Source organism: Vidua chalybeata, chromosome 10, assembly GCF_026979565.1.
Source record: "Vidua chalybeata isolate OUT-0048 chromosome 10, bVidCha1 merged haplotype, whole genome shotgun sequence".
Lineage (NCBI taxonomy): Eukaryota > Metazoa > Chordata > Aves > Passeriformes > Viduidae > Vidua > Vidua chalybeata.
Window position 1 is genome coordinate 19,194,162 of NC_071539.1, and position 22,858 is coordinate 19,217,019.

Sequence of the window (22,858 nt, forward strand, 5' to 3'; positions counted from 1 at the left end):
GTATTCACTCTGTAGCTTGACTTGTACTTAAGATTCTTGTATTTAAGAATCCAAGCTTTTCTGTCAGAGTAGTTATACTTTAAAAGTCTGTTATCTTTACAAATCTACCTTTAAATATTAATACAGTGATGCTTCTCTGAGACTCTGAATAGTCTGAAACAAATTGTTAAAAAGGTGGCACCACTCCCTGGAAAATATGAAATCTTACAAGGCTGGCATTACTACATAACTGGAGGCAGACATGCAAGACAGAAAGCTTCTTATGTAGCTTTGCAGTCTTAACTTTCTCAGATGGATAAAATTTTGATGCCTGGGAAGAATTTGGGACATTACTCTTTTTCCTTGTGTCCTGTGTGATGCATCTTTGCATCAGATAGCATTATATATGAACTGAACCAGTTCTAAATAGCAGTTTTATTGACACAGCAGTGAATGCTTTTGGTATTTATTATATAATTGGCATAATTATGGTATATATAGTTTAATTATTTTGGTATAATGTTGTACTGGTATTTATCTGTTTTTGCACCATCTTTTGTAGGAATTGGGGTTGGAAAGAAAAAATTGGGATTTTGTTGTGTCTTAGTTGGCAAAATTCTTCTTACCAGAGATGTCTCACATAAGAGCCGGTTTCCTCGTACCAGGTTCCCTATGGTCATGTGAAAATACGTGCTCCCACTGCTCCAGTTGGAGATCTTATTGAAGGGGTAGACTACTAAAATATCCTGTAAGGAGAAACAAAGTGATCTACAGAACATTTCTCAAATGAAAACAGGCTGTTACATAAGAAAACCTGTAGAGCCAGAGTATTCTTGTTCTTTCCCACTTCATTTATAAAAATCATGGATCAAGGTATTTCTTGCATCCAGATTAGTGGTATATTGTATTTTCACCAAACAGATCACACTAGTGAGACTTCCTTTCATTATATATTGATCTTTGCTTTAGCACACTGCCATTAGATTTACAATAATCTAAACCTATCTTTTGTTTGGTTATTGAAAGCAAATAGTGATACTCTCTTTTCCTGAGAACTTGCTAAGACCAGACTGTTGGGGTAAGACTGCAGCTAAACATGGCCATTCAGCCTGATCTCTTAGAGAGCTGGGGCTTACTGCAAAGCATTTTTCTGAAGCAGGTTCCTGGGTGCACTGCCTATCCATCTTCCTGATCTTACCACCTTGCCAGGTCTGTCATGATTCCCATGTCTTTTTTCAGAGATGCTCTATCCTATTCCTTTCCAGAGTAGAAACTGCAAAGAAGTGATTTGAGGCAGTAGCATTTTCTTCATTTTCACATAGAAAAAGAAAATTAATAGCCTCTATCCTCTCCTAACATTCCTGGGCAAGGTCCTATCACTGTCTCTAAACTAGCAGGGTCCATTCAGTCCTTCCTTACATGGGCTTGTGAGAAGCAGCTGTTACCTTTGTCTTCTGATGTATCAGTGAGACTCCTTGCTTGTTGATTGCAATCAGTACAATCTCTGGGAAATTGGGCTCCGAGGCTTGCTGTAAATGAGTAACACAGCAAGATAAGCAGAAAATTGAGAAATTATCTGTATCAGGGGCTTAGTGACCTTTAACAATGTCCAGTGCTTCTTGTTCTCTTTCCCAAATGAACATTGAAACACTTTGGCCATATATTGATAACTTGAGCAAATGCTACATGACAGCAGAATCAAGTCCATTATTTACTGTGCTGTCTGATGACAAGTTTAATGCTTGATTGCAAAGCATTTAAAAGCCTAGTGAGGAGAAATTCAAGGTAACACATGGGAAATTATTCTTAGATGATACACACTCTAGAATGAGAGGATTAGTACCATTCTGTTCTGAGGGAAGAGTCCCCAAAGAGATAATATTTGGCAGCATTTTCTTGTGGAGAGCAATGACAGGACAATTTAGCCCCCTATAGCTACTACACAAATGTAGTAGAGGTATTATAACTAGAGCAAAAACATTGCCAGTAAACAACAAGCATAGTTCAGAATGGATAAAGAATCCATCTCCCAACTTGGAAGGAACTGAGTTTTCTTCTATAGATTACAGAAATTCAGCTTGATAATGTATTTTTACTTTCAGATATGGAATTGTAGTCAGTCTAGTTCCCATGGCACTGATCTACTACCAAATCACTCACACAGGCCTTCAAACCTACCTTCACCTCAAAAAAGGCTGATCCAAATGTTGGCCACCGGTGTATCATTTTCAAGAAAGCAATCTTGGCCTCATCCACAGTTTTTCCTTCATGTTTACTATATGCTGCAATAATGCTCTGTTTAGAAGAGGATACAAAAGCCAGCTGAGTTGGAGACAGGCAGGTTTCCAGTGCCTAGCCTTAGCACTAAAGACAGCATCAGCTCATCACCACAATCAGGTTTTTTGCCTCAGCAGCAGAAAATTGAAAATGAAAACATTTGCTATGCCATGGGGTAAGGTAAGCCAGAACCCTCCAGTGTTCCTTGTTCCCCTGCTGGGGGAAGGAAGCCCAGCAGCCTGAGGAAATGGACTTCAGGGCAGAGGGGCAACATGAGATAAAACTCAGAAAGCCAGTGTTCAACACCCACGGACATTACATCTTTGGCTGAAAAATGGAGGGTGAATTTTCCCTTCATATTTGAAAGAATGTTCTGTGTTTTCCTCAGCAGACTAAGTGGTAAGTACCTGCTAAAACCTCCTTGCCCTTTTGGTGGATAAAAGAGCCTTTTGCTGTAAGTAGCATGAACACGGTGTAAGGAGATTGATTTGCTGCCAAGAAATTCTTATGAAATCCTTCATTTTCTATTTCTGTCTGATATCCTCAACCTCTGAGTCCCACTGCTGACTCTCTTATCTCCTAACTCTTTTTCTGGCCACTAGAAATAGATTAGTATCTCCAAGAAAGATGCACACTTCAGACAAGCCATTCAAGCCTGCAGATATCTTTCAGAATTTTGGTAGAATATGTGAAATCTGGATTGTAAGAGGCAAATCTTTTTGCCTGCTGGCAAATCCAGCAATATCCAATACTGTCCCTCCAGAGTACTTTCAAAGACCATCTGATCAAAAATGTACTGTGGCTCAATGTGTTTTCTCTACTAAAGCTCTGTAAATGTAGTATGACTAATGAAAGCTGATGTTCTTACCTTCTTCCATTCGTCTGGTGCCACTGCTCGGAGCAGATTGTCTGGCACCAGCTCCTTCAGGATTTTGGGGATGGCTGCCAGCTGTGTGCGGTCGTTGTTGAAGCGCGCTTTATAAATCAGCCCTGCCAGCTGCACAGCTTCATCCTTGGAGCACTTGTGGTAGCCTCTGAGGTACTTTGGCAGCTCCTGGAAGAGACCAGCTCTGAATGCAGACAGAATGGGCTAAAGCAAACACTGACTTAAGCATTCTAAATTTGTGAGGTCAGGATGCAAGTCTTGCTAAACACAGTCCCAGGATATCCCAAGAACTTTTAGCTCCTTCTGAAGGTTCTCTGGATGATCTTTAAAGATCCTTTCCAACCCGAAACTCTCTGTGATTCTCTGATTTATAGAGCAAGATGAGCAATTCCACAGTACAATGAGGTAAAGGAGCTGTACTCTTAACATGTTCAGTATAGCTAAGCTGTGAACACTGAGAAATAAATCTGTTCTGAGGCTGAGCTGTGCCCCCCACCTCTGGAGGAGGTATTCTCTGGAGGCTCTATAATGCAGGCTTTCAAGAGGCAGACAGTAGTCCTGCAGACTTAATTTCTCACAAGAAATTAAGGTATCACAAGATACCTCTTCTTTAGGGAGCTGCTTACCTGGTGGTAATGGAAAATGGTATCAGCTTTCAGATCCTTGCCAGGAGTGACATTCAGCCACAGCTTTCTCATGAAGTACACCTCATAGGCCACAGACAGAGCAGCTCCTAAGGAGATCAGATTTTGTTAGTGTTCTCTGTGTCACTGATAGTCCTACAGTTTTTAAATGGCTTGTGAATTTCTTCAGAAACGTAATTATGGTTTTAATAGTAACAAACAAAATTACTAACAAAACAACACAAAAAGCCATTTTAGATGACATAAGAAATGATCAGTTTTCAGTTCCTGGACACTGCTCATACAATGATCAGATGGAGGAGAAGTTGAGGGACTACCATAGAATGTTTGTTATTGGTGCTCATGACAGCTGTCTGCTGGTGTGCAGTACACCCAAATTCTCTTACACGGGTGCAAATACATTTCCTGGTGGCTGTGCTTCTGAAATGAATTGTGATTTAGTGCACCCATATCTTTAAACTGATTTTCAGAGCTCCTAGCAGCTACATCAGCTGAGGGAAGTTAGAAAGTCTTAGATATATAGATAGAGCTTCAGGGAGTTGAACCTCAGCTGTCCTGAAATATGCAAAGGTGAGGACAAATTGATACAGAGTTTGATATTGTTTTCAAAATGTGTATTATCCATTGGAGGGGGGGGGGCTGGGATGGTAAGTGTAAGGAGTTGCTGTTATTATTACATTGTTTTATTCTAACAAGTTGTTCCTTAACACCATAATGTGTTTGGGTATCACCAGGTAATAACCTGGTTAAAAATTTTCTAACAACTCAAGAAATGTGAGTGACACTCTGTAAAGAACCTATTTGCATGTGTTGGCTGATTCTTAGTATTTGAGGATCAACCCATCTAACGTGCATGTATCCAGCTGTGTTTTGGATACAAAAGGTCAAAAAAATCTTCTGTAACAATTTAAAATTTCTGGAGAGATCCCCTCCCCACCCCCCCTCCCCGCCTCTGAATTTTTGATAGCCAGTACTTGGCTGCATCAGGATCAGGTCACTGGATCTTTCTGCTGGTGCAGGCATTAGCCATGTATGTACAAGCAAAAATGATACAAGACTCTGCTAAACACTTCCCAAGATGGAGTGAATCCTACTGGATGGATCAGCTACTTTCCAGTTCAACACAGCATCTCATGCAGCTTCTTGTCATGCTGGCATTCTCCTTACCATCTTTTCCTGGCTTGTTCCTTCTGTTCCAGTCTGTCACCTGCCTTAGTGAGTCAAAGAAGTAGTCTGCTTCATTCTGACTGATCACCTGCAGAGGCCAAGCAGTGAAGGAGAGAAAGGAGGGGTTAGTACATCATATAAAATACTGCCTGTGCCACATACCCAAGTATCAGGCTGAATTTTCTTTCCCTGTCTACAGTGAGAGAGCAGAATTATAGCAGGAAAGAAGTAGAAAAATAGGAGGAAGGCTCAATTTGCTTATATTTCATACTGGGATCTTTATTGCATCTTCTGTTGCTTTTTGCTTTCCAGGTTGCTTATTGAAGTCAAGCTGAAGATGCCTAGATTATTCCCAGTCTTCTTCTCTTTGTAAAGTGTTGTTACATACTGTGTTTCTCTTTTCAGGAAGGCAGCACACCAGAAACTCCCTGTGCTAGGGCTCAGTGCTGCTTTTGCTTTAATCAGAGTTTCAAAGAGAAGGGACCTCTCAGCAAGACAGCCAGCCCAAGCTTCAGCTCAGGCAAAGCAGGCTCCCAACAAACCAGAGAGTAATTAACTGGTGCTGTTGCCCCTGCTTTCCCTAATCCTAGAGGGCACTGTACATGTGCAGCACATCTGGGCAAAGTCTGAGTGAAAAAGGGTTGAATCCAGCAGTATGCAACCATCCTAGCAGCCTGGACTGCCTACATCTTCTCTGCTTTTAGTGCCACCTGGGTACTGGCAGAATGATAGAAGCTCTGCATCTCCATCCAGCTCCTTCAAGAGACTAAAAATAATTGTCAAGTGCTAAAAGTTCAAGTTTAGGTTATATCCCTCCTCAGTAAGACAGAAGCAGTAATCACCTGCTCTGGTCCTTGGCTTTATATGGTTGTTTAGGTGGCCTGGTAAATAATAAGAGAGCATGGGCAGCCTGGCTACCCTGCCAAAGTCAAGAAGGAGTTACCTTGTCTGCAATCTTCACAAAGAGGCTGAAACCTTCCCAGGAGTGCAGCTGCAATTTGGAAGCGATGTTCTGACACAGAGTCTGGATTTTGGTGTTTGTTCCCACATCAAATGTCTATGAGATAACAAGACTCTTGTTACACAGAGGAGAGGAAGAAATAAGAATACTGAATGTTTTCACACATGCTCCTGGATGAGCACATCGTGGCTGGAATAATGGTCAAGGCTGGGAAAACAAGTAAGTGCTCACCAGTTCTGTTTCGTTGGGGAAGCAAATCTTGTGTGAGATCTTAGTGTTGTTCTGTAAGATGGCCTCAACCTCCACAGGATGGGGTGCCCACTTCCTGCAGCCGCTCCTGGAAAATGCCACCACCATCATAAGAGAGATCCGTTTAATCACTGAGGAAATGAACAACAGTATTCCAGCCAAACAGCAGACACCCTCCAAAATGCCAGTACTCTGCGATGGGGCAGGCTCTAATGGACGTCCACCCCAGTGCAATTTCAGTGTATTAACAGCAAGAAACTGAGGGTCTTATTAGCATGTAAAGTGAAAGTCTGTTCTGTCTCTGCAAGGAGGCTGCATGAAGAAGACACCTTCCTAGCCAGCACCATTGCCTCTTCTATGGATTCAGCAGCATTTTTCCTTACTGACATGTGAATATAACGGCTACAAGGAGAAATATATTTTATTTAATTCCTGCATCAGCAAAAATATATGTATTTGGAGCCCAAGTACCAAAAAGGTCTGGTGGGCTGCTTGAAAGCATTTATATAAGAGCTGGAGTGCAATAACTGACTTAGGAGGTGCTTAAGCTGTACAAACCCAGTTCTTTGAAATTATACCTCAGAGCAGAGCTGCTTTTTACAGCAAAGGAACTGGCCCCGAAGTCTCAGTCATGCCAAAATCTTGACATAGTTAAAGTGAGAACAAATCTAGCAAATTACCTCCCGGGGCTGGTAAGTTCCTGTCCTCAGTGGCACAGAGCAGGCTGTTGAGGTATTTTGAACACCATTGCTTATGGGCCTTTCACACGGGGTCAGTCTCTCAGGAGAAGGTTACTCTGGATCCCAGCTTTAATTGTGTGGATTTGATTTTTTTTTTTCTGTTCAATAAAGAATCATTTCCATTTGGAAAAGGAAAACTTCACTGTAACCAAGCTGAACAGCATGTGCTTTGTACTGTGCAGGCACTGTACAAAGTGTAGGCCTGCCCTACTCAGTCACCTTTTCCTGACCTGAGATCAGAGGGAGGCCCTGGGAGCTCAAGGAATTGCAGTAGTTTGGCTGCAGAGGCATAGGGCTAACCACCTCTCCTTACAGCCTGAGCTAGGAATTCACTGCCAAGGTGAGATCTGCTTAACACCCATCACGGTGGTTCCCTGGCCAAGATTCTGGGGGTGAAGTTGTAAAGTGGTTTATGGCAGAAAAGGTGTGTACCCAAGGGCTCAGTTCGGTTCCCCTGTGTGTATTTAGGTCAATCTTTTGAGCTGCCTGCTCTACCCTTTCCAAAGAGACCAGGTTACTTACAGGGAGAAGTTGGACTAGATGATTGTTGAAGATCCCTTCCAACTGAAATAGTTTATTCTATTATGTTCTATTCTATCCTATCCTAAGCAGATGCAAGTTTAATCTTAGGAAAAGAACTGCTCTTAGAAGACAAGATTTGTCTTTGTTCTACTTCCCATCCCCCAGGCTCCAGATCTGGGGCAGTTTAGCAAATAAAATCCTCCTTCCAAGCAGCCCATTCTGCTTTCCCCTCCCTATTTGCTCTCTCTAAAGAAGCTCTGTGCAGCTCAACAGGGCTTAGAGCATGAATAGCACATGATATAGGGAGGCAGGAATTTTTAAGTCTTCTCCATAGAAATAAACAATGAATAGCATTCCTTGCCATGCATTTTTCAGACACTTCAAAAGCAAGTTCAATGTGTGGTGACATTTCACCAGCAGTGCCAAACCCCACCCACTGCAAGGGGGATATCCACTGTTAGTTCCCCTAAAGCCTGACCCGTGGGGCTCACAGACCAAAAGTGTGGCCCAGCCTGAGGGAGAGGGGAAGATGCAGGAGCTGGAAGGAGAAATCATTGGGCAAATTCTTTACTGATGAGGTCTGTGGCAGGCAAGTGGTAAATCACAGCACCATCAAAAGGGAGAAGGCTGGAGTCAACCTCGATGCCAAAGCTTTCTTCTCAGAGGGGCAAGCTGGGTTATTCCAGTGCTTGAAGGAATCTAGGGAAACCTTTCTCCTACAGTTCAGTTGAGCCTTACTGAAATCCTGTTAGTCCTTCCCCTCTCTTTGGTTGTGTCATGTCCCTTAGAATGACAACTCATTCGGAAGCTCGGGAAGCACTTGTGTTTTGGGGGTCTTGTTGCTTCAGCCTGGGGTAATGCCAAGTGGATGGAGAAATGCCTTGCTGTGAGCAGCCAGGTAAGAGTCAGGGCTTTATTCATTTGGGTTTTTTCAAAGAATGGGAATTGATTGTACTGATCCTTTCAACAAGGACACGCTGCCTCACCAAAGAAAAGTAAGGTCAGGATATCATCGGTGACATCATTCCAAGCTGCATGCCCTTTAGGATGTTTGAAATACCCAGCTCTGGGAGTCAAGTGATTATGTGTGGTGATGAACTTTTTAAAATGCTGCTAACTGAAAGAAAAAAGTGAAACTGTGACATAGACCTCTCTCTTCAATGGTTTAAAGTCCATAAAGAAAGTTCAAAATAATGATCACTTGAAAAACCAAGATGTAAAGAGGAAAAGGAAAGTGACAGTCACACTATTTTAGCCCATGTGTTTTTTGGGACCTGATCATTGATATTTGAACACTTTGAGCTGGTTATATGCCAGATTATTTACCTCATTACTGTCTGAATCCTCCGACGGCACCCCGGGGCCAGTGTTTCTTTCTGACGTGTCTCTATGAACTTCTGGGCGTGTTTGAGCAGTGACTTGCTGGGTGGGAAGAGGCCAGTGCAGAGCCAGAGGAGCTGCCAGCCCTTGGTCTCACTGTACCTGGGAACACAAAGTCAACAGTTCTGCTACAGCCACATATAATTCTCTGACCACACACCAGCTACAGGGAAGAGAAATACACTCCCATCATGGTCCCATTGTGCAGAGAGCTGCAAATCAACAGAGCCTTCACCCAGGCTCTGGCATTCATTTGCTGTGCAACAACCACAGTCTGCATGTGAAGACAGTGCCGAGTCCTGCATGAGAAATACTTGTGACAGATGCAAACCTCATGAATAAATATAAATTCCAGTTTAGCAGACATCTTAGCAGCAGTGACCCTGGTGCCATCCTCTTGGAAAGCCACTATTGATTTGGTGTTCAAGCTCACATGTATTCAGATCGTGGTTTCTCAATGCATGTATTCACCTGCCCTCTGCACTGGGCAGCTTTGCTCAGGGCATGAACATTTTGCATGCACTGGCACTTACATGTACTCCTGTTCTGAAAAATGAACATGTTGATAGCATTATGTAGTGAGGTAGATACAGTTCTTAAATGCTCCAGATCAAGCTGGTTCTCTTTTTCAGGCAGAAATCCAGTTCTTCTAGCTTCTGCATCTGTGAAATCTGACAGTTGAAGCTCTTCTGGCACCTTGCCCTCACCATTAAGAAAGGCTCTGCAGCCTTGAGGTGGTCAGTCATTCTGCCTCAAAGCCAGGAGCAGAACTTCAGCTGTGTCCAAGGATTGCTCTGAAATGCTCACTGGTGTGAAGTGGTTTTGGTTGGGAAAGTCAGCATGTCTGGCTCTGAAAGGGCATCAGACTTCACTGAATAAAGAGGTTCTGGCTTCTTTATTCCCACGTACTGTTCTAATTTTGTAGATGAAGACAGACTATTTTAATCCCATTTATACTCTATAGAGTGGTGTTTGTGTCTGTGTGCAAGCAGGACATGGTCCACAACACAGCAGCCTGGGAAGGATGAAAGATTTGTTGCTCTGGCTGCTATATGCAAATAGCCACTTTTCAAGCATTGTTTTTTCCACATCAGTGATCCTGCTCACATTGGTGGAACACATCAGGCATGGCACTGGCACCATGGTTACAGATCATGCATTAAATAGCCTGTAAGATTAACTGCTTGCAAGGGAATTTACCATTCAACACTGACACACATGATGAAAGTTCTACTACATGCAATACTTGTGGAACAGAAGAAAGAAAATAAATAGAATGCATCCAGAAATGGACAAACTATTTTGTTCATAATTAATATTATTTTAAGCTGCTTTTTGCAATTCAGTTTTCCTGGAAGTAGATCAAATTATCATTTTGTGTGTGGGGAAGAAAACACCAGCCCTTCTTAGAGACTTCTTTGTGGTCAGGTGCCTCTGTAACCAATCTGTTCTGCAAGGCAGTTTTGTAACCTAATTAATATAACTACTCAAAAGTATTTATTCATTGGTGGTAAAAATCCAGTGTGAACTATGTTTCTGTGAGAGGGGAATGCTGCTGTTGGGAAGTTTAAGTGGAGGGTTGTCAGGGCAGTCACAGACGGGATGCAAGGACTATGTAGTGCCAAATTTCCCGTACAGACTGCTTCGGGAGCAGGAGAGCCTCAGTGACACCTTGCCTGCCTCACACCACAAGGAGATGAGCATGGAATGCTGATGGGAGCAAAGCAGCAGCTCAGGGGAGATGATTGATGGTGCTCTCTGGCCTCTCCCTGCTAGGGAGTGGTCCTGAGCGCTCCACAAAGGTAAGCACTGGCAAAAGGGGGAAGGGAAACTGTTACTGCAACATTTGTTTACCCTTCCTCCTGCCCCCACTGCATCACAAATGCAGCAAGGGTTCCTTGCTGCAGTGCCAAGGATGCCCCCTGCACCTGAGGCCTGGCTCTGCAGGAGCAGGGTGTTTGTACCCAGGTAAATTAAATACCTGTTTCTGTTCTCAGTCAGTTGTTTCATAATCTGACAGTAAATCTCATCCCTCAGGACCTCCTCCTGAATAGCGGGCACAAATATCTGGTCAGTGACTTCCACGGAGGAGTGTGCCTGTTTTGAGGGGTAGTCTCCCATGAATTTCATGATGGGTGAATATGCTGTTAAGGAGAAAAGGAGAAGTTTCGGAAGGCAAATGGGAGGTTTCATCCAGATCCTAACATGCTAATGACTTTGTTGATGTCTAAGTGGCTAAAACTGGGAGGAAGGTCTAGAGCATGTTCCCTGTCTGTCCCCTTCCCCTTTGCAGCAGTACTGCTTGGCTGTGGTTTTTACTGTGCTAGTAGCTGCATTCTCTGGGCATATGCAGTAAATCTCTCTCTAAAGCCACATTATTAGTTTAGTGAGCCATCATAGCTGTGGAGTACTGGGAGGAAATTGGAACATTTCCCTGTAGACAAGGGAAACAGATTTGATCCCCTCCATCTTTATGAAAATGTATCCCCTATAAGGTGGCTGAGGTATCTCAGTGGACCTAGCTAAGTCTTCCTTCCCCTTTAGTATTCTCAGATGCCAAAGAAAGGAGAGAAAGGATATCAATGAAGGCCTGACAGGCCAAATCCCGAAGATCAGGGTCTGTGCATGCTCTCTTCAGCAATGGCTGTTTCAGAGGCTCCTTGGAATGTGCCCATAGTTGACTGTGCCCACGGGATTTCTGGAGTACAGCTTTGCTGATGGATTCCTTTTCAGGAGTCCTGAATGAAGACAAGTGGAAGCAATACAAAATTACTGGATCAGTATTGCTATGAACAAAGGAGGTCATTATCATGAAGTCATATCTCTAGACCTGTTCTTTCACAAGACAGTGATCTCAGATCTCCTTTGATTCTGTAGGTCAACAAGAGCAGGGAAATGTAGTTTCCTGCATATCCAGAAGGTAGGAAGCTTGCAAAAAAAGAGGAGTTTTTAGAAAATTAATTTTCCCCTTACTTTCTGAAGCCTGAGATGATGTATATCCTCACTAGTTGGTAAGTGCTGAAGAAAGGGTGAGAAATAAGAATAGAGCCTGCTGGAAGAAGTCAGCCCAGTCAGTCCTCCCCTTTGCATTTCTGCAGACTTAAGACGCAATAGGCCATGGGCCAGAATCTCTGTATCCAAAATCACAATTACAGGGAACAAAAAGAAGAAACACAATCAGAAGCGGGAGATGCCATTACATAATAGGCTTTAAGGATTACTGATCAACAAGAACTTTTCTAGGGCATACTCTACACAGAGAGCTTCACCTGAAGTGTTCGTAGGAGAACTCCTCCAGGGTGTAAGGCTTCACCTTGATATCCTCTTCATTAGGTTCCTCCATGAAGGAGTTCTGTGAAGCTGTCCTCCTCTGGTCTGGAGACATCATCAGCAAACTCTGGAATAACACAGCCACACAGAGATGTCGCATGGAGACAGGTCTCTGCAGGCACTGTCAGGTATTACTCAGCATATATGTGCAGGTAGCCCTGTGTGCTGCCCGAGACCTCCTGTCTCAAAAGCAGCATCTCCAGAGACTCAAGAAAGACCTGGGAACTGTTGACTCCAAGAAGCAATTTACACTCACATGACAGTAGTGGACTTGAAAACATATGTGATTATCCAAAGCACAGCACGTGTTTTACAATGCATCTGCTTCTCTCTAGTGTGTTTTGCCACCAGTTTTTCTGCTTTTTATGTGTTAGCACAGGGTCCAATATACTGAATCCTCATAACTGAAGACAAAAATTATTAGCAAAAGCATTAATGAGAAACCTTGGCTCCCTCAAAGACCATACTCTCCTTAAGTTACCAGATGCACTCAGAGATTCTCTTGAGGCATTATGTGATTACCACTCAAGCCCAGAGTGAATGCAGGAAAATTCAACTGCACACCCATACCTGTTAATTGCTACTAGTTGCAGGCACTGAAATCTCCCATGGTGAATAGAGTGGATTTTGGGGTTTTTTTAAAGTCATTGCCTTTGTGCAGCTGCAGTCTTCTCCTTAGAGTCTGGGCTAGGTTTAGTTTTGCTTTCAGATAGGACAGAATTAAATGCTTTGTTTCAATGGGAGGTATAAACTTATCTGACTTTGGAGGGACAATTATCTTCCAGTCATAAATTCAACCATATTAACATTTTTATCTTCTTCCAGTCTTTTCACATGGAGTGCTTAGCGTTCCTTACCAGCACTTGACTAGAGGGTTTTGTGAGGGAAGGAATGATGTAGATATCTTCCAAAAATACATTCCCTGTTTTGCCTGTCCTTTCATTCTGGGCACAGATCCAGCCAGAGTCTGCATCCAGCCTTTTGTCTTCGGTGAAGATTAGCAAGTCTCCCTTCTTGAATGACAGGATGCCAGCATCTTCTGGAAAACAGAATAAGGGGGTACTGTTCAGGCTTGACAGTCTGAGAAAATGTAAAGGGGTTGCAATGTAAAAGACAAGGAAATTGTATTTTGAAGGCCTGACTCCAGTTAGCAGTAGAAAGTGATTTGTGTAAATATGGCTAATTTTCCAGTAACACTTCAGAGAAATCACTTCTGTTTCCTCTGACACCCTGACTTTGATCCACTGAGGGCAATGGCAGAAATCCATTTGATTCACATGAATGCTGACTTTGTGTCTAGACTGGCAGCAAAGCATGGAAAGAAACTCAGTAGTTGTAAGTAGCTGAAGATAATGTTTACATTTTAAACCACCTGTATTCCACAGGAAATTCCAGTTTACTGCCTCTGTGAAATTCTTCTGCAAAGTATTTCCAGAGCACCCACATCCAACTTCCTACTATAACCAAACTGGGTTCCTGGACACTATACTATCTAAATAAAATACATAAAGAAGGAGAAGGAAGAAGGAAAGGTTATTTGTGTGCAAAGGTCCTGAATCCCATTGCCTTATGCTTGGCATTGCTGTGCTGATGCATCCCCCAGGAGCAAAGGGACTCTTGATGCAGTTTTCCCTCTCCTCTTTGAGCACCTTCAAACAAGTGCTGTGGATTCTCTCATGATTTCTTCTACACCCTATAGAAGAGTTATGAGACTTACCCTGAGATTTCTTCTCATGCATTGCCACAGCAAATTGTGATCTTTTCTTCAGTCCTTCGAGGAACATCACCACCAGTTCAGCAATGACAACACTGTTTACAGATGTCAGAACAAACTCCTCGGCACGAAGTGTGATGAGAGTGCAACTCTGTCCGAATGACTTCACTGCCCTATGTATTATTGAACAATTTGTTACCAGAGCATCTGAAAAACTTACAGACCCATCTGTAAACACAGCCAAGGCACCCATATCTCCTTTCAGGTAACTTCCTTACAGTGAATATTGGTAGTTCTAATTTGCCTTCCCATGAGCTGGTAGGTGTGAAGGACTGAAGAGGTTCAGCTTTGCTCTGGACTCCACCATGTTTTGTATGGAAGTGCTTCCATATAGACAAAAGAACACTCTTCTTTTGGAGTAACTTGACAACTAATTAAATCTCTGGCAGTCCTCACAGGGGGCTTTTTTTGTGTATGTAAGACCCTTTTCTCCGAGTGACCTGATGTAAGGATGTGTGCCATGAGCAAGCAGTAGTTAACTGCTTTTCTCAATGATCCTGTCCTGGTCCATGACACCCAAGAAATATGTGAACTCCCAGCATGCACAACAGACAATGGCTTAAGTGTGTCAGTTATTTGGACCATTCTTGTCTCAATGCTTGCCTATGCTTCCTTACACCTTTCTGACTGAACAGGATCACTTTACACCAGCTGGAAGGATCCAGTATTTCCTTTACAAGGCTGCTCAGAAGTTTCCCCTTTCTCTTTCCTTGACCTAGGCTAAACCACCTTTCCAGACAGAGATCAAATCATCTACAGAGGTGGCATAGAAGGTATATCCTTTCTGAGTATGGAAGAGATGCCATCTTCAGATCTTGTCTTTCTGGGGCTCTCACCTGTTGGTGTGGATGCCAGTTATCTCTGGGAAGGTCAGCTCAAGGAGCCGCTTTTCTGACTCATCCAAGAAGCAGATGCCTTTCCAATTTATAGCAATGATGAAGTGGTTCTTAGGCAAGCTGGGTCCTGAAAATACAGAAAAAAATCCTTATCAATGCTATACAAGTCTTCTCCTATTGATCTTACATCTGTCCTCTATTCCCAGGCGCCAGGTATTACCTGAAAACTTAGTGACTTCAAAGAATCTGGAAAAAAGCAAAGGCCACTGAAAGCGAGCAAAATCTACAAGTTGCTCCTTCACAGTCTGAGAGGAGAGATGGTCTTGTGTGTATGGGGCCTGCAGGAAAAAAACACACCCAAGGTTTTCTCAGTAAAATCTGGTTTGCATGATCTGCAGACAATAAAGAACAAGCCCAATCTCAGAGATCCCAACAATCCTCTGCTGTTACTGGTGTCAAGGGAACTTGGAGAAAGTAAATCAGGAACGGTCTCCAGGGACCCACATGCAGCTAACAGTGCCCACATGCATCTGGATTCCAAATTTCCCTAAAATTCCACTGACCTATTCAAAGTCTAACACACCTTGGATGCCATGGAAAGAATTCAGGTAATCCCTTTCCAGATCAAAACCGATACTTCATGCCATCCCATCCTGACTTGGTCATCAGATGGAAAATAGAGCCTTAAAAGCTACTCTATTCAGAGATTTAAATGTACTTTTTCATTCTTCCCCCTTGCTCTTCATATGGAAGTGTGAGTGCAAAGGTTTTCTGCTCCCCCAGACCTAATGAGCTCTTTGGGATCCACAAAGTGAGCTGGTTTTCCTTCTTCCCCTACAGACTATTCATAAATTAAAACAGTGAAAGAAGCAGAAGCTGGTGCTCAAGAGTGGTTACCCAGCAGTGCCTGACAAACCTCTTACCTTGGCATGTGCATAGGTTACAAGGCTCACCCACTTTTCCAGGGGCTTGGACTTCAGCTGTTTTACTGGGATACAGTCATTGAGCACCTTCTGTACAAGTTCATTGTGGATGGTATCTCCAAATTGGATATAACAATATTTTGCACCTATCTCCACCAAATCTTCCTCCTGAAACAATTAATCCATTAAAAGAGGCCTAGAAGGATGTCACAAAGGCTAGATAGCCTCTTTCAACCTTTGAACCATTTAGGAATGGGTTTTTTCAATTTTTGACTGCATAACTCTTAACAGTCGCCCAGCATAAGGAGGGATGAACGTCACACAATCATAACATCAGAGAGATTATTAGCAAAGATATTTTAAAGTACGACCCAATTTACCCCTTTGGACATGCCTCTAAGCTCTCACATGAACTGGAAGTTGCAGGGAAGGAGAAAGGATTAATTAGAACTGGCAATGTGACAGCTGGCACAATCACCTGGACAGGGATTGTTCATTAAGAAGGGAAGGGTTGTTCACATCCACTACAAACTCAGTTCATATTCCTGCTTTTTAATGTGGGAAGCATTAATATAGTTTTGTCTCTTTAGGAGGATGAATCGGGAGACTCACCTTCTCACAGCGGTACTCTCCAAACCGAACGCCCCGGATGACTTGGTGGTAGATGAGATCAGTGCTGACAGGATCCTCCCGGGAGTTGTGCCAGGGGGTGAAGATTTCCTTGCGGAAGTAGAGGCGCCAGGGCGCGTGGCGTTCGTGTGTGCCCCGCTCCTTCACCAGCTGCTCGCACTGAGAGATGGCGTCCAGGACGTGGTCCCGGCCCCCGCCCAGCGACCAGACCTGCCGCAAAGGGACACTGCATTTACCGCCTTGCCTGCTCAATAAACACAAAGCTCCTGGTCTCCTGACTGCAAAAAAACTCAAAAAACGTAAGCAGATGAGTATGCGAGTTGTATGTGATAAGTGGATGTATTTTTACTAGTCAGCTATGTGGCAAAGGAAACCTGACAGGGCTGCAGCAAGAATTGCTGAGTGATGAGCCAACAGAAAGGCACAACAGGATTATCAGGCCTTGAGATCCATCTGGGATTCAGAACTGATTTAGTTTCAGTGCAGGACTGGGTTGAGGGTGTGCCAGAATTCAGGAATCCTCAGTGAGGCTGGTTGGGCAGCAGCAACTCCATAGAAAGAGAAGGGAGCTTTCATTCTGTTTTTCTACACTTTACCTTATCAAACACAGCAATGTAGAGCGAAAACCCAAAGACATCCTTCAGTTTGGTTTTATCTGCTATGAACTGACAGATCTCTTTGGCAGTGGAAGCAGAGTCTGCAGGAACAGTGATGCTTTGGCCATTCATCAGGGTGACATTAAACATAATGGGTTTCTTCTGCTTTGTTGCCTGTAAGTCAGAGTTAATAGAGAGAAAAAAATTGTGGACAAACCTTACTTTCTTCTGAAGAATGAAGTAAGCTTTTAGATCTAAGAGCTGCACACCCTGTACAACCTGGTCAACAATCTTTAAGTGAATCACCAACACCCACACAGTTTCTTCAAAGCGTGGTGATTCGTAAATATAAATAACATCCCTGGAGCAGCACTGGACTCAAGTTTTCTCCACCTCACAGCTCAGGAAAGCTGATAATCACATAACAGTGCCAACTGATAGACTTGTCATGAGCCACATTTGTCCTGATGACTTTTGGGAACAGCCTTATGTGCATCAGTGGAGAGATGGCCTGCAGCAAGTACACTGCCCAGGAAGATGTGTGTTAAGCAATAGGGTCCCTGAGATTTAGGGAGGAATTGAACTGAGGTCTTTACTTGAAGGGGAGGGGGGTTGTGATATTTAATTACTAGGGTGACATTTAAAGGAAGTGGAGGACAATATAGCACCATCATACTCCCTTCTTCCTCTAATTTTAAAAGCATAAGCTTTGCTGAGTTCTTTCCAAAAGTGACAGCAAGAGCTTTCCTCAGGAGGTTGTTTCTGGCCTGTGGTTCTTGAGTGGATGGAGATACCTTCCTGCAAATCATCTGCTGCTGCTTTCATACTTTACTGCATATAGGGTAACTGAATAGCCAGAAGAGGTGTATCCAAGAAACTGCCCAGACCAAGGTGGCTGGTCTTCAATCCCCTTGTGCAATTGCTTTCCATTATTTGATTTAGGAACGCCTGCTATTACAGATTAGTGAATGTAGTATAACTACAAAGTAAGTAGTATACTTACAAAAACCAGTATAAAATGTCCCAGATCAATATAATTAAGCCAAAAGGGAGTTGCTACCTGAAGTTCCAGCCAGCTGGGAGGTTCAGTCCGGGCCCCGTTGCTGTAGGTGCGTCTCAGACGCTCAGCACAGTATGGAGCGTAGCCCGTGGGGCCATGGTGGATGAAATTCAACAGGTACTACGTGCACAGAGCAGGAGAAGGAGTTAGGAAACATTAATCCTCAGCAAATATTAAAAACCTTCTGCAGCTGATACACTAGATTAGAGTGATCCATTAGCTTTTAGTTCGCCAGAAAATATTAAAGATTAGGGTTGGAATTAATGTCTTCAAAAAGGAGGCTTGAGACACTTCGTTTTCACTCATTCTTCAGAACTTTCAGTCCAAAGGGAGAGAAGATTTCTGTCAGTCTATCCACCATGTTTAACTACATGAGTAGTGGAGACTTTGTTCTTATGGTTAGGTTAGAGCAAGAGTTAGTGTTTTCAACCCAAGAGCCTGAAGTCTTAGGACATGCTGTACGAATGAAGAGTTGGGAAGAGGATTTATGGCAGATTAGGTCTAATGAGGATTGATACTTTTAGTTCTACCAAGTTCTCTGGCAATATCAACTGAAGTCCATGATTAAGATGGGACATTTGAAGAGATGAATGGGATAAACTGAGCTTTTGGAGTCTGTATGGCTCTTGGATGACACAGACTTGTATTTATGTATTTGTATTTAGTGCAAGCATGGGTCATTCATCTGGTTATTTTAATGATTAAAAATATTCCTAGACGTAGGGTATGGTCATATCTTTAATTAATTCTGCATGGTTCTAAGTCTTTGGATGAAGACTGGTGTCAAAATATGCCTATGGCTTGTGACTGGTTTGTTCCAAGTAGTGTCTATTTAGCAGCATTTATGATTAGATTGATTATTTGGACTGGGGTGTTAGTAAAGCAAGGCTGAAGTTGCATGCACATCCACGGATCCTGTTTGCCTCTCAGATCTAGGAGGAAGCCTGATGTCCAGTTGGAGACACAGGTTGAGGTTTTATCCTGTGGTGAAGTGGATTTATCATCCATTTAAACTTGGAAATTAATAAATAATTAAAAAGTTGAAATATCTCTTGGACTTTTTAGGGCGTAGAGATATAGGGTAAGGACTGATAAAACTTGAAGGTGTAATTTTATACTGGCCTCGTGAATATATTTAATCACTAGGGTTGTAACTGGAGACATCTTTTGGTTGTCTTTGGCTGGAAAGGCAGAATTGGAGAGGCTAAAATTTGCCAGATCCCTTGCAGATTATAGATATAAAATGAGAGCTGTGATGAACAATAGAATCCAGACTGTATTATGTGTAATGAAAAAAATTAAATATGAATGCAGCAATAATTTATTTGAATTCTCAGATAAGCATATGAGATGAGAAAGTTTCTGCTGAAACCACAGCACTAGCTACTCTGGAAGCCAAACATTTTATGAGGCTATCAGCATCAAAACATCAAAATACACAAGACACCAGCTCAGCTGAGGCGTGTGAGCTGCTGTAAGAAAGGTTAGCAGTGTACCTTCACAAACGTGTCTGAAGGAGGAAAGCAGCCAAGGCAAAGTGACAGCAGGATCCAGCCACGAGCATAGCTGCTCCTGTTGCTGTTTTCTGTGAGTTGTTTGCAAATCTGGCAATAAATCTCATCTCTGTAAAGAAACATGTGAGAGCAACAGATAATTCACTGTCTGAACTGTCTTGGCTACGTTTCGACTGCAAGCTTGGCAGGATTGCAGCATGATGAAGTAGATCTGAGCTAGGTTCAACCACAACATCTAGGATAGCACCTGTAATGCACCACAGGGAGTAGCTTTGTTATGGAAAAGGCTCCAGGTATGCTTAGGGCCTTTTGCCACCCCTTCTTATTCAAGTGGAATTCCCATGCTGAATTAACTTCTGTGAGAAGCAGGGGGCTGTGCAGGAAAAACAACTGCTGGGTCATCCAGCTGTGAAATGGCATTTCTGTCCAAGAGTCTAGATGTGTAACTTGCTCTGAGCTCTCTACAGCATGTGGGTTTTAGCTCATGGCTCTTGTCTGTCTGCTTGTAGGTGGATTTGGAGATAAGGATGGGGGACACCCCGCTTAATTTTATATCTACATATTTACACATTTACATATTTATATATTTTATTTATATTTATATATGAACTTGTGGTGTATCTTGTACAGAAATGGAGAAAGGAGTGCTTCTGAAAATGCAAGTTATCTGCATCAAGAACCTAAGGAAAACAGATGCAAAAATCTGCATACAAATAAAACTGCTATTAAAAAATAATCTTAATTTATTCTAGACTCTTGGAACACACATTTGTCAAATCTGATGTGCGAGAACATAAGTTGGATGAGTTTTTTGTTCCCTCATAGGACATTTGATGAAACACAAACTGAGGGTATAGGTACTTAGCCTGTGGCTATTATGATATATGGATTGAATGCAATTTTTGCCAGCTGAGCATTTGATTTAGGGAGTGTCTTGACTGAAACAAAGTGACTGTGGATAGAGGAATGCAGCCCATGACTGAGGTCAAGGCACGGCCTGTGTCTGTGGGCTCTGTTAAAGACTAGTGCTTAGGATAAAAAAAGGAGAAGATTCATGAGGTCAGGTCAGAATCAATGAGCTTCTGCCATGTCCTCACACCATGCTTGGCCTCAGATCCAGCCTCACATTGCTTATGGTCAGGATTTCTCCTCAGTGTCTGATACACTCAGCAATCCAAACCTTTGACCATCTCCGATGCGGGGACATTGCTTGAGTGCTCAAAAAGAGGCTATAGGGAAACCTTTCATCCACCTAGTATACATTAACTCCATATTTCTTCTGAGTGACTCTTCTCCCTCATTCTAGGGCAGTGCTCCACCTTCAAGTGCTATTGAGTCACAGCCCTGAGCTCTGCCCCTTTCCATACCTGTGGGGTATTCAGAAAGCTATACAGGGAGGCAGCTGGCCTAAACTGCAACATGAAAATACCAGAAAAGGCAGTAAGGGAGTCATTCTCCAGGACTGCAGAAAAAGGATGCTGGATTTCCTTGCAATGAGCACCTGGCCCTAGGAAGGGGGTACATGCCGCCGTGCCTACTCTGAAGCTCCCTGGCTTTGCCTGCCCAGCCAAGGCATGGTCAGCAGCGGGGGACACTCCCTTGTGTCTTGAGGAGATTCGGGGAGTGGCTAAGACAGAGCGCTTCGCTGTCTGCCTTGTATGGAGGAGAGGTATCCAAGGAGGTAATGAGGGAGTCAACTCAAGGCCGGGGAAAAAGTCTCAGGTTTAATCCACGCTCCGAGAAGCTCCGAATGCCATTGTATCCAACAGCGGAAAGTGCCCCCGAGGCTTTCACAACAGCTCAAATACCGGGGCGGTAACAAGGGGGAAGGGATGCCCACCACCCAATGGGGGGATCTGGGGGGGTGGAAGGCGGAAGGACAGACAGACACATAAACCAATGGGGGAAGTTTAAGGGAGGGACCCCTGGCCCTCATCCACTCACTCGATGCCCAAAGTGGAAGATTCTGGGAGAGTGGGATGGGGAGCCGAGTGATGGACAGGGTACCAGGGAGGGGACAGGGGAATGACTGAGCACTTTCAGGGAGATTGGCATTGGGGGAAAGGCAGGAAAGCTCAGGGTGGAACCACTGGGAGAAAATGGGGGGTGAAGGGGCAAAACATTACAGAACTGTTACAGAGATATAAAACCACAATACAACAGGTACATATTTCCTACCTGATGGCAGGACGCAGAATTGCATTGCCAATAATGAAGTGTACTTTTTCTAGGTTGGACATAGGTCTCTGAGAGATCGAGATGTCCTCTTGGAAAGCCTCTTCTCCACTTCGTAGCTGCTCTGTCACCTAAAAGAAACATTAGAACCCCAGAGTGCTCCAGAAATCTCCCCTCTTAGTAGGCAGCTCTCCCATAAATGAGAGACATTCCTTCTCTTACTGGCTAAAACTCTTCCAGCTCAATGCAGGAGAACCAGGCCATATTACCCCCTTCCCTATAAAGGTAACTCATTAAATGTGCTGTTACAGCACTGTCTCTGGCTAGGAGAACTTTCTTGTACTGTCCTGTACAGCCCTAAGCACATGGTTCTCAGTCTGCTCAGGCCTCTGGGCAAGCTGTTCTGTAATGCCAACAATTCTCCTTGTGTTCTCTGCTACAGAACAGATGACATCAGTGCACATGGGGATCGTTTCCAAAGAACACTGCACCAGGTATCCCACAAAGGGCTGCCCTGGCTTGGCAGGGAAACAAGTTCTCAGCTGGGAGGTTGCTCACATAACATCTGTCAGAAGGTGAAGATAGGGTTTCAGGCAAGAAGAAAGGGAAGCAATTTATTTCTACATCTTACCTTCCCTGTCAGCTTGGATGACCGTTTCAGTTTCAGGGATGAAATCCCCTTAGAAATCTTGTTATCCCTTCTGCCTTCTTTCTGCAATACACATTACCATTATAGGAAATTAGTTTAATGCACAGCAAGAATGATTCATTAAGGACAGAAACATGCTCAAGTGAAGATGTTTTTGTTTTTTCCTCTCCTGCCAGAAAGAGCTGAGTGTCCTGCCAGGACTTTTGCACTTGTGGCATTTCAAGTACAGTAGCATGAAAGAGTTCCTTTGCTTTTCTCACTCTTGGTAGAACACCACAGAAACCAGGCAAAGCAAATGAAAACACAAATATAGCCTACTTGTCTCACCATATTTGGGCTGTCATTCCTCAACTGGACCTGGTTTTTCCTGCCAAGTGTGTCATATATCTGTGTCATCACGGAGCTGCTCTTGGTGGTGGCACTCTTGGCAAACATTGCTGGCTCTGGCAGGTCCCCCATGAACCTCAGGATGATCACCCACACAGCTAGAGAAGCCTATAATAGCAGAAAGCACAGTCAGACAGTGCCAACAGGACCAACGGCTCCATGTCATTTCTGCCTGTTTA

General features: G+C 43.4%; 2 protein-coding genes across 4 annotated transcripts in view; one reads left to right on the top strand and one right to left on the bottom strand.

The window, feature by feature from the left end:
- LIMS2 (LIM zinc finger domain containing 2) overlaps nucleotides 1-16,326 on the top strand; it is a 51,134-nt gene extending 34,808 nt beyond the window's left edge. The window contains exon 11 of the mRNA XM_053952063.1: nucleotides 16,259-16,326. The gene's annotated coding sequence lies outside the window, so the exon portion shown is untranslated. The remainder of the gene's footprint in view (nucleotides 1-16,258) is intronic.
- MYO7B (myosin VIIB) overlaps nucleotides 1-22,858 on the bottom strand; it is a 48,241-nt gene that overhangs the window by 1,870 nt on the left and 23,513 nt on the right. For all 3 annotated transcript variants that reach the window (XM_053952050.1, XM_053952049.1, XM_053952051.1), the window contains exons 24-47: nucleotides 22,620-22,787; nucleotides 22,275-22,355; nucleotides 21,647-21,774; nucleotides 19,451-19,577; nucleotides 17,955-18,074; nucleotides 16,895-17,068; nucleotides 16,281-16,508; nucleotides 15,669-15,836; nucleotides 14,966-15,083; nucleotides 14,746-14,872; nucleotides 13,853-14,022; nucleotides 12,993-13,174; nucleotides 12,075-12,202; nucleotides 11,386-11,543; nucleotides 10,787-10,940; nucleotides 8,752-8,907; nucleotides 6,146-6,251; nucleotides 5,897-6,010; nucleotides 4,954-5,041; nucleotides 3,769-3,875; nucleotides 3,125-3,310; nucleotides 2,158-2,274; nucleotides 1,425-1,508; nucleotides 606-725 (exon numbers count right to left, since the gene is read on the bottom strand). In XM_053952050.1, coding sequence (XP_053808025.1) covers nucleotides 606-725; nucleotides 1,425-1,508; nucleotides 2,158-2,274; nucleotides 3,125-3,310; nucleotides 3,769-3,875; nucleotides 4,954-5,041; nucleotides 5,897-6,010; nucleotides 6,146-6,251; nucleotides 8,752-8,907; nucleotides 10,787-10,940; nucleotides 11,386-11,543; nucleotides 12,075-12,202; nucleotides 12,993-13,174; nucleotides 13,853-14,022; nucleotides 14,746-14,872; nucleotides 14,966-15,083; nucleotides 15,669-15,836; nucleotides 16,281-16,508; nucleotides 16,895-17,068; nucleotides 17,955-18,074; nucleotides 19,451-19,577; nucleotides 21,647-21,774; nucleotides 22,275-22,355; nucleotides 22,620-22,787 — 3,309 coding nt within the window. The remainder of the gene's footprint in view (nucleotides 1-605; nucleotides 726-1,424; nucleotides 1,509-2,157; nucleotides 2,275-3,124; nucleotides 3,311-3,768; nucleotides 3,876-4,953; nucleotides 5,042-5,896; nucleotides 6,011-6,145; nucleotides 6,252-8,751; nucleotides 8,908-10,786; nucleotides 10,941-11,385; nucleotides 11,544-12,074; nucleotides 12,203-12,992; nucleotides 13,175-13,852; nucleotides 14,023-14,745; nucleotides 14,873-14,965; nucleotides 15,084-15,668; nucleotides 15,837-16,280; nucleotides 16,509-16,894; nucleotides 17,069-17,954; nucleotides 18,075-19,450; nucleotides 19,578-21,646; nucleotides 21,775-22,274; nucleotides 22,356-22,619; nucleotides 22,788-22,858) is intronic.